This window comes from Neovison vison, chromosome 7 (genome assembly GCF_020171115.1).
Source record: "Neovison vison isolate M4711 chromosome 7, ASM_NN_V1, whole genome shotgun sequence".
Classification (NCBI taxonomy): Eukaryota; Metazoa; Chordata; class Mammalia; order Carnivora; family Mustelidae; genus Neogale; species Neogale vison.
In genome coordinates this window covers 59,806,321-59,816,741 of record NC_058097.1, presented here as the reverse complement: position 1 = coordinate 59,816,741, position 10,421 = coordinate 59,806,321, and the positions used below count along the sequence as shown (strand labels likewise).

The following is a 10,421-nucleotide window of genomic DNA, read 5'->3' as shown; positions in this document are numbered from 1 at the left end:
CGATGCGGGACTCAATCCTAGGACCCTAAGATCATGACCTGAGCGGAAGGCAGAGCCTTAACCCTCTGAGACACCCAGGCGCCCCTAAACCTCTAATGTTTTAAAGCTGATAGGCAGGGGCACCTGGGTGGCTCAGTGGGTTAAGCCTCTGCCTTCGGTTTGGGTCATGATCTCGGGGTGCTGGGATCGAGCCCCGCGTCGGGCTCCCTGCTCGGCGGGGAGCCTGCTTCCCTTCCTCTCTCTCTCTGCCTGACTCTCTGCCTACTTGTGATCTCTGTCTGTCAAAAAAAAAAAATCTTTAAAGCTGATAGGCAGTATATGGACATGGGGGGGCAATAATAGTGCCATTCTCAATGTCATGTGACCATCCCACTGTCTAGTTTCAGAACTTTGTCATCTTCCCCAACAGAAATCTAGGTCTGTTAAGCTGTCACTCCCCATGTCCTTCTTCTTCCAGCTCCTGACAACCAATAATCAGCTTTGCCTATGACAAACATTTCATGTCAGTTGAATCATATAATAGGTAACCTCTTATGACCAGTTTTTTTTTTAATTTATTTGTTTATTCTTTTGACACAGAGAGAGAGATCACAAGTAGGCAGAGAGGCAGGCAGAGAGAGAGGGAGAAGCAGGCGCCCTGCTGAGCAGAGAGCCTGATGTGGGGCTCGATCCCAGGACCCTGGGATCATGACCCGAGCTGAAGGCAGAGGCCTTAACCCACTGAGCCACCCAGGTGCCCCGACCAGTTTCTTTCACTTAGTGTGTTTTCCAGAATCATCTGTGTTGTGGCATGGATCCTGACATCATTCCTTTTGCTGGTTGAGTAATATTCCACTGTGCGGGTACACTACATTGTGCCCATTCATTTGTTCGTGGATATGTGGCTTCTTGATACCTCTCAGCTATTGTGAATAGCGCTGTTAGGAACATTTGTGTGTAAGTGTTTGTTTCAACAATTATTTTCAGTTCTTCTGATTATATACCTGGTGGGGTTGGGGGGTTGTTATTTCATTATCTGTATTTTAAAAGCTTAACATTTTTTTTTTCCAAAAAAGGGAAGGAAAGGAGGAAGGAAGGAAGGCAGGCAGGAAGGAAATAAGGAAAATTCAGGAATGGAATGGTGGGAAATAAAATTTCAAGCAGAGGGAAGAGCATATTGGGGGATAGGGAGGGAGATTTTGTCTTGAGGGAGACTCGAGGCCTTGGATTGGGCCATCAAAGGCGGGAGTGTCATGGAGAGAGGCCGGGAGCTGCACAAGCCGCTGTGCCGGCCTCTTAGTCCAGGCGGAATGCTGGACGCGTTCCTGGTGCACTGAGAAGCCACTGAAAAGGTTTTAAGCTGGAGAGTCACAAGATCCGATTAGTGTTTTAGAGAAATTCCTGTGGGACCCGCGTGGAGGCTGGGCCGGATGCAGGGGAGACCTAAGCTGAGAGCAGGGAGGAGGCGGGGAGCGGGCCCAGGTGAGACAGGGTGCCTGGGCAGTGCGGGACTCCGCGGGGCCGTGGGCCCGAGCAGGGGGCGGGACCTAGCGCTGATTGGCTCCGGACTGCACTCCTGGGTGCCAGTCCCCCTGCTACTGCCTCCTCATTGGCTCTCCTGCCCCCAGCGCCCCTACGGCGGCCAGCCTCTCGCACGCAGAAATCGCAGCCTGTGAACCTCCGGTGTTCCTCTCCCCCTGCCTGTAAGGCTCGATGGGTCTGGCCCCTGAAGCCTCCCTCCACTGGTGACTACCTCTCTCCTGCTTCACTCCGTTCCAGCCGCACCATCCCCCCTCTGCCCTTGGTGGACTCAGGGCCTTTGAACGTGCTCTTCCCCCTAGATTTCCATCAACTGTCCCTTCTACTCTGCTCCCCTCACTTCTTCCAGACGTCCTCAGAGACAGCTCTCCTGCCCCCCACCCCCAGCTAAAACAGCCCTCCCTTCGTCCTATAGTCCTCACTCTGCCTTAATTTTCCAACTGTACTTATCGCGAACAAGCCGGAGGCTCCTCGTGGATTACCCATTGATTGCCTACCTTCCCTCCCCTGGAATATAAGTTCCTGAGCGTGCTTAAAGGCTCAGCTGTCCGCACCCAGCCGCGCCCAGAAAAGTGGATGAGGAGTGAGTGAGGAGGGGTGAGGCTGGGGCTTCAGGAGAAGGTGACTGTCCTGAAGGGAGAAGGCTGAGGAGGTAGGGCCATGCGGAGCTCAGCTGAGCGTGCGGGTGGCTGGCTGGACAGGTCAGCGGCGAGAGTCAACTCCAGCAGACACGCGAGAGTCGTCAGTTTCAGCCCAGTAATTGGCGCCCTGGAGAGGCTGAGATCTCCCCCAGAGTGAAATCCTTCCCACCCCTTCGGAGCCTCCATGAGCACATCTATAAAATGGGGCCAGTGAGATGAGTCAGGTCTGAGATCCAGCCCTGCGCCAGGCCCTTGGGAGGCCGGCGGGAGATGGGTGAGTTCCTGTCGTTTTTGTCCCAGAAGAGAAAAGATTGGGTTGGAGGTGAGGTGGGCGGATCCTCAGCCTCGAGAGGTCCCTATTCATTAATCCCTAGCCTGCGGCCATCTCCATGACAACCCTGGCTCGCTTCCAGACCGTCTGTGCTCGGGCAGAGCAGGTCTCAAAGTGAGCGGTTCAAGCCCTGGGGCGGTGCCTGAATCGAAGGGGGCGGGTCTTGTTGCTCCAAGACAGTTTTTTTGGTTTTTGCCCCAGGGGATGAGTCTGTTTCCTGGTTCCTGGGTGGGAGAGCGGAGAGGAAGTTATCTCTAAGGTTGAGCGTCCCCAGGAGCTGACCTGGAGCCTTCAGATCAGAAACCGTGCATCTCCAGGCAAACATGTCTTCTTGTTTTCTTTCCCCCCAAATATACTTCTCCCTCCTCTAAATTCTTTTCTTGTGAAATAGAAGGCACATAGGCTAGAAGGGCACGACACAGATACACAGCTAATAAATAATTATCAAGAGATCACCAGATTAAGAAACGGGATGTTAGGGACTCCTGGGTGGCTCAGTGGGTTAAGCCTCTGCTTTCAGCTCAAGTCATGATCTCAGGGTCGTGAGATCGAGTCCCGCATCGGGCTCTCTGCTCGGCCGGGAGCCTGCTTCCCTTCTCTCTCTGCCTGCTTGTGATCTCTCTTTCTCTATGTCAAATAAATAAATAAAATATTAAAAAAAAAGAAAGAAAGAAAGAAAGAAAGAAAGAAAGAAAAGAAAGAAATGGGATGTTAGCTGCCCCAGAATCACAGAAGGCTTGGCAAACCCCATTCCAAGCTTAACCTATCCAACCTCGAGGTTTTCTTGCTTTTCTAGGTAGCACACTAGCCACAATACATCCTAAACAGTATTATAGTTTAGTTTTGCTTTTAAGCGAATCAATGTGTTGGGCTTCTTTGTAACTTTCATTCACGCGACTGGGTGTATCTACACCCCTTTATTTCACGCTGTATAGTAACCCATAGCATAATATGCCACCGTTTATATATCTGCTTTTTGTTGACAGATGTCTTAGTCTGTTCCGGCTGCTCTAACAAAACACCACAGACTGGAGGCTTATGAACAACAGAAATTTATCGCTCACGGTTCTCTGGAGGCCTGAAGTCCAAGATCAAGGCACCTGCATGCTTGTCTTCTGGGGGAGGCCCTCTTCTAGGTTTATGGCCAGTGCTTCTTGTGGTGTCCTCTCAGGGTGAGAAGGGCCAGGGGTCTCCCTGGAGCCTTTCAGAGGAGGCGCTGGTCCCAGGCACTAAGACTTAAGCACCTCCCCAAAGCTCCATCTCCAAACACTGTCACACTGGGGGTTAGGTTTTCAATATAGAAATTTCGATGGGAACACAAACATTCAGACTACAGCAATGACACATCAATTGTTCAGAGTTTGAGGCCATACAGATTGCTGCTGGGAGATCTTTAAGTGTGTCTCCTAGTGCAGGTGAAGGAGTTTCTCTAGGGTTCGTGCCCAGCAGTGGGATTATGGTATCACAGGACACACATACCTTCAGCCGTATTAGTACGTGCCAATCTCCCAGGCATCTTAAATTTAAGAAGCTCAAAATGGAATTCTTTATCCCCCTAAGCTCCTACCGAAACGTGTTCTTCCCCTTTTAATGTTTTAACACAAACTGCTACCACCTAACCAGTCCCTCCTGAGCTCTTTCAATTACACACACACACAAATACACTCACATTCCACCTTCGGAATTCATCTCGAATCCACCTGTATCTCCCCACCACTCTGTTCCAGGCTCCTAAGCATCTCTTCTGCTGCCTCCAGTTCCTTCTCGACTCAGCAGCCAGAGGAAACTCTGTAAAGTGCAGGAGTGGTCAAATCCTCCAACATTAAAATCTTGGTGTTCAATTGCCTGGAGAGCACAGTCAAATGCCTCTCTAGCCCCACCAGGCTCTGGGACCTGACCCCTCCCCCTCCCTTCACCTCTCCCTCCTTGGGGCCCATCCGCTCTCTGGTCTCTCAGCACCCTTCGGGTTTCAGATCAGATGCCGCCTGTGGAGAGATGTCCACCGGACACCTGAACTAAATGGCATGCTCACGGGGTCACTCACTTTCTTAACACCTTTCCTCCCCTCCTTCAGCATGCTCAGAAACACCTGAAATTACTTCCGTTTCTTTACTTTTCTCCACCCCACCACCCAAACACTAAAACACAAACCTAGGAGTCATTTTCTCCACTGCTGGATCCTCAGAGAGGATTACAATGCCTGACACAGAACGGCACTCGGGACAGGAATGTAATCTAGTGCCTAGAAGAAGAGGAATGGTTGACTCCGCCCAGACAGGTGACTCCTACCCTCTGGGGTGCTTACAGTGTTTAACATAGACATTTGGTCACCTAGAGGCAGGGTCTAAGATTTAGGGTCTCTCCTTAGGGGTAGAACTTTTCTTTAAGGGGACAGTTTGGCTTTTAGGGGGCCTGATGGGATTGACAGTGTCTAAAGGGCATGTCTGGTTCTAAAGGGCACATTCAGTCCACTGGAGGTGGATCTCGTGTTTAAGGGACAGAATTCCACTGAGATGAAACTTAAGCCATTTCTGATTTTAATGGTTGTGCAGTATCTAAGGGACTCAACATTTGTCAGGAGGGAGGAAAGATCTGCTTTTCTTTAGGGAGCTCATCCTAAATCAGGGAGAAATCCCCCACCTCTCTGGAGCCAAGGATCAGAAAACAGGACGGCAGTGACTGACAGGACGAGGTTTATTGGGGCCCTGTGGAGACATTAGGGAGTGGGATGAGGGGCAAGGTCGAGGCTCACAGGGGTTATCCCCTAGCCAAGCCCCCTTCCCCTTGGGGTTGAGAGGAACACAGAGACAGACAAACCAACAGAGATGGAAAGACAGGTGCTAAAGCAGAGCGGGAGAAAAGCCCCAGAGTCCACCACTTCCCACTCAAGATGAGTTCACAGGATGTGGAATGATGGGGACTGGCCGGCACTCTAGAGGGAGGGAGGAGTGTCTGCCATATTGGCCTAAGGAGGGTGGGGTACAGGCCACAGTCTAGACCAGCCCATTCCAGTGGACAGGGGTGTGTATCTGATTCAGTTCATTCTACTGGGCAGGAGGGATTTCAAACCAGCCTATTCTAGTGTTTGGGATAGGGAAGATCATTAGGGTGGATCCATTCTGCCCTGGGGGAGGGAGACCTAATTGGGGGGAGGGGTTTTCAGGGCAGGGGCATCTACCCTGGTCCTCTTTCAGCATGAGGAATGAAATGGGGTGAGTGGGGGGAAGGCAGGTTTCGGCTCTATCCATTTTTGGAGGGCACCAGTGACTGGTGGGTAGCATTTGGGGGATCCAGGGAAATTCAGGGACATGGTCCCCCCACATTCTCCAGATCAAGGTCATTGGGAATGATGGCTCTTGGGGAGAGGGGCAGTCTTCCTTGGGGGAAGGATGCCCATTTCTTATCACTAGGGTCCTCAAGATGAGAAGTACTTGCTGACACCCACATCTCATTGCTACGTCCCCACCACTCGGGAGGCCTTTCGATTTGGGGTTGCTCAGGAGTCTCTTCCTAGGTCCCGGACCTCGCAGCTGAGGAGTCTCCCCGGTTTGTTTGCTGCCTCCAGCTCATGGGACCGTGCGAGTGTCTGGTGGACCCCTATCTCCAGCCGGGGTCCCCTGACGGCAGGGCCCAGGGATCTGGACCCAGGCCCTGAGTGCGGCCCCCGAGGCGGGGCGGCAGGGTGGCTGCGGCGTCAGTCCATGCCGCGGTGCAGCTTCAGGTGCCGCGAGAGGTTGCTGAGCGTGATGAAGCCCTTGCCACAGATGTGGCAGGGGAAGGGCCTCTCGGTGCCATGCAGCAGCCGGTGGCGCTTGAGGTAGCACTCGTGGCGGAAGAACTTGCCGCACTCCAGGCACGGGAATGGCTTCTCGCCCGTGTGCACCAGCACGTGGCGCTCCAGGTCGCGCGGCGAGCGGAACAGCTTCTCGCACTCGGAGCAGCCGAAGATCTTCTTGCCCCGGCCAGAGCCAGACGCGGCCTCGCCGGACGCTGGCTCCCCTTCTGGGGCCGCGGATGCTGCCTCCGCTCCGCCGCCCTCGCCGTGGCTCGCCTGCCGGTGCTCCTCCAGGGCCGCCAGAGCCGCGTACAGGGCCCCGCAGTGGCCGCAGCCGTACGTGGCGGGGCCCGAGTGGGCCTCCAGGTGGCTGGCCAGCGCCGCGGCTGACGCGAAGAAGGTCCCGCAGTCGCACTGGTACAGGGTGTCTTCGGACGCCTCGGCCGCCGCCGCTGGGGCAGGAGCCTCCCCGCCGCCTTCCGGGAGCAGCCCCGCGAGCTCAGGCACGCCGCCCCCAGCGCGGCCCAGGAGCAGCCCGCCGTCCCAGGCCACCTGGGCATCACCCGCCTCCACCGCGCCACCGACGTCGCCGGCTGAGTCGGGCCCCGCGCTGGCCCCCGGGGCCCAGGCCTGCACGGGGGGCGCGCCTGGGCCCTGCAGGTCGTGGGTCAGCTTGTGCCGCTCCAGCAGCGCGGGGGCGTTGAAGTCGCGCTCACAGCGCGGGCACTTGAAGGGCTTCACGTCGGTGTGCGCCGCCCAGTGGGCCGCCAGCTCGCGGCCATGGTCAAAGCGCCGCGCGCAGGCTCCACACGCAAAGGGGGGCAGCGAGGCAGCGGCGGCTGCGGCGGCGGCCTCTGCCAGCCCCCAGCTGCCCGGGCCCGAACCTACCCCCTCTGGGCCCTCGCCACCACCGGCCCCCGCGCCCCCGCACACTGAGCAGGGCCCCACATTGCAGCAGACGGAGCAGGGTGCGCTCAGGGCCGGCAGGCCTGGGCCGGGTTGCAGCGGGGACGGGAGCACCCCGCGGTGCTGGCGCTTGAGGTGGCGGCCCAGGCTGGAGCGCGAGGAGAAGCGGAGCTCACAGACCAGGCAGCAGTAGGGCTTCTCACCAGTGTGGACGACCTGGGAGGGCGGGAGGGAGAGCACAGCATCAGGGCTGAGGGTCTAGCCTGCCATCCCTGCATTCCCAGAAGGACGCGGCCCAAGCTCCCTGCTGTGTCTACAAAGGCCCATCTGCTCCAACCCTCTCACTTGTCTTCTCTAATTTGGGTCATGTTGGCATTCTTTCGGTCCTTTCATTCTTCAGGACCTTTGCACATGCTGTTCCTTAAGGTGGAAGACTCTTCCTCCTGGTGTTCCGGACTAACACTCATTTTCAAGAAGCCCACCTAGGAGATTGGGACTCCCTGGGAGAGTGACCAAATACTAGGGCTCTTAGCACTAACAAACCTGGGTTCGAATCCCAGCTCTGCCTTTCACTCTCAGTGACAAGTGGACAAGTAAACATAATCTCTGGGACTCTGCTTTGCTCCTCTGTAACATGGGCACAATAAGACTACCACCTCACAGGGTTCTTGTGACGATAGGGTAAAATCATCACTAAAGAACGACCCAATTCCTAGAAATTAGAATTATGACTGACAAACTTTCTGATGTCCTCTCTGGCAGTGGATGTTGTGAAAAGGTGGAGAGGAGCTTTTATAATCCCCTAGGGTGAGAGGTGGCTTTTCAAGGTTTGCTCTTCAAACCTCTAGAGCAAACACTGTCCAAAAGAACTTTCTGCAATGATGGGAATGTTTTATATCTGCCACTGCCCAATGTTGCAGCCATCAGCGACTTATGGCTCTTGGGCACTTGAAATCTGGCCCGTGTACGGTGCAAGACTGTGCCTTTACCGACATTGGCCTTTGGGAGTCAGTCGCAGAGATAGTTTGAGCAACGAGTCCTTTCAACTGGCAGTGCCTTCCTGGAGAACTGTGAGGCTAAATCAGAGATCCCAGTGCTCTTTGCTGCCCAGCCCTGTGGCTCCAAGGGTGTGTCCAGCCTGGGGAGGCCAGCCCAGGTCCAGCCTGCGGGACTCACCTGGTGGTGCAGCAGGCCGGTGGAGTCTCGGAACCCTTTAGGGCAGGCAGAGCAGCGGTAGGGCCGCTCGCCGGTGTGCGAACGCAGGTGGTTGGCCAGGTTGAAGCTGTGTTTGAAGCCCTTGCCACAGCGTGGACACGCGTGGGGTTTGAGGGCAGTGTGCCGGGCGAAGTGACGCCGAAGGTCCGAGCGGTAGCGGAAGCTCTTGCCACACTCACTGCAGTGAAACGGAACCCGGGGAGCAGCAGCGGGAGGCGCTGGGGCTGGGGCCGGGGCAGGGACCGGGGGCACTGGCAGCGGGGTATCAGCCATGATGGCGTGGTGGGAAGGCAGTGGCGAATGGAGGCTCTCTCTGGAGCAGGGAGGAGACATGGAGGGCAGGTGGAGTCAGCGTCCCAGGAGCCCTCTCCATCAGGCTCCCAGGCCTCACACCCACCCTCTGTCCCCTGGAAACCCTTTCCACTTCCCTCCAAGCCACACCCACCATCCTGTAAGCCCCTCCCACTCTCATACAAACCCTTCTCCAGATCCTCTGGCAATCTTCCTAATCAGCACCAGGTGGCTTCTACCCTACTGGGCCGTTTTTAAGCCTCTCCCCTTCTTTTCCGATGGACTCCCCACTCCTCTCTAAACCCCGCCCACTGTTCGCCCCACCTACTCCTCCCAAAGTCCCCACACTGTTCCCAAAGCCTCTAGTATTCCTTGACAAGACCCTTCCCCTTTGAAAGGCCCTCCCACTCTTCTTCAAGAGCGAAAATCATCTTCAGATAAAGATTCACATTCCTAGGGTAGGAGAGGACAGAGATTTGGGGCCAAGTGCACTTGAGTCAACCTTTCAGGGCGACCATAACCGGTCCTGAAACCTCCTGCATTTGTCCATGTGCAAGTGCGGGAGAACGGGAGTACCCACCTCAGGGAGCGGAGGTGAGGACTACGCAAAACTGGGGCAGTGCACACCGCGCGCTCACTTAGGCTGGGCACACAGCAAGGGCTCTACAGGCAAGCTGCTCTGATTACTACTAACCACTATCTGAGCTTCCTACTTCCCACCGTCTCTTTCTTCTCCGCTAAGGTCTGCCTCCAAAATGCCACTCACTCGTTTTTCCTTGAAACCTAGCCTGGAAGGAAGCCCGGTCCTTTGCAAGACCCTCCCCTCAACCCCTTGTTCTCAGCCTTCCCCTGGGAGCCCCTCCCCCGCAAGTCACCGCACTTATATTATGAAGACTTATTATTTCCACTAAGACTCGCCAAACTGCACACCTCAATCCCATCACCTCACCATGCCTACTCCTTGACCAGCTACTCCCCTTCTACCCTAAGCTGCGCCCACCTTCGCCTAGAGATCCATTTCCCCACTCAGCCCCAAGTAGGTCCCTTCCATCCTTCAAGCCCAGCCCATTTCCATTCTAAGCCACGCCCACGCAGAAGCTCCTCCCCGTTATTGCTCCGCCCCCGCCACCACGAAGCCCCGCCTCCTTCCCACCAAGTTGCCTGCAGGGCTTCCCGCCCCCCCCCAAGTCGGCTCTGGGACTGAGGCCCCGAGTACCGGCCTTTTGTGCCCCTCCCCCTTGTCCCTAAAAGGTGCGGCCTGGGGCACCCGGGGCGGGAGCAGGTCAGGCGGGACCCACAGCCGGGCAAGTCCACCTCGCTCGTTCGCAGCCGGGGTCCTAGAGCCCTGGGGCGGCCCCAGGAGACCAGGAAAGTCAGTCGGCTTTTCTCTCTAATTACTTACACCTCCCTCTGGGCGCCGACATTTTGGGCAGCGGGGGCAGCGTCACTTCCACCCGGGGGCCCCTCGACTTCCGCCTCGGCTCGCTTCTCCCCCACACTCCTCCTTTCTCCCGCCCCCTTGGCTTTCCCCCACCCCCACCGCCCGCCCTTCCCCGTTTCCCGTCCCATTCCCTAGCACTGGAGGCCGGAGAAGCTAGGATGGCGCCATGTTGGGTGAGGGCAGGGTGGGGGTGGGGCCTAGGGTGACGCCGGCGCCATACAGACTAAGGGCAACAAGCTCCCGCTCGGCCTCTTTCCCCTCTGTGCCTGCCCTGACAGGTGTTAACGTAAATCACGGCAGACT

At 56.2% G+C, this 10,421-nt stretch overlaps 1 protein-coding gene across 3 annotated transcripts; it reads right to left on the bottom strand.

Annotated features, from left to right (window-relative positions):
* Nucleotides 1–5,004: 5,004 nt before the first annotated feature.
* FIZ1 (FLT3 interacting zinc finger 1) lies at nt 5,005–10,246 on the bottom strand. 3 transcript variants are annotated; one of them, XM_044257592.1, is made up of 3 exons: nt 10,080–10,246; nt 8,348–8,699; nt 5,005–7,387 (listed from the first exon to the last, which is right to left on the bottom strand). In XM_044257592.1, the coding sequence occupies exons 1-3, from the start codon at nt 10,244–10,246 to the stop codon at nt 6,185–6,187; spliced, it is 1,722 nt and encodes a 573-aa protein (XP_044113527.1). In that variant the 3' UTR covers nt 5,005–6,184. The 3 variants fall into 3 exon arrangements, with proteins under 3 accessions (XP_044113527.1, XP_044113528.1, XP_044113529.1); XM_044257593.1 differs by lacking the exon at nt 10,080–10,246 and adding an exon at nt 9,992–10,071; XM_044257594.1 differs by lacking the exon at nt 10,080–10,246 and adding an exon at nt 8,865–9,983.
* Nucleotides 10,247–10,421: the final 175 nt, after the last annotated feature.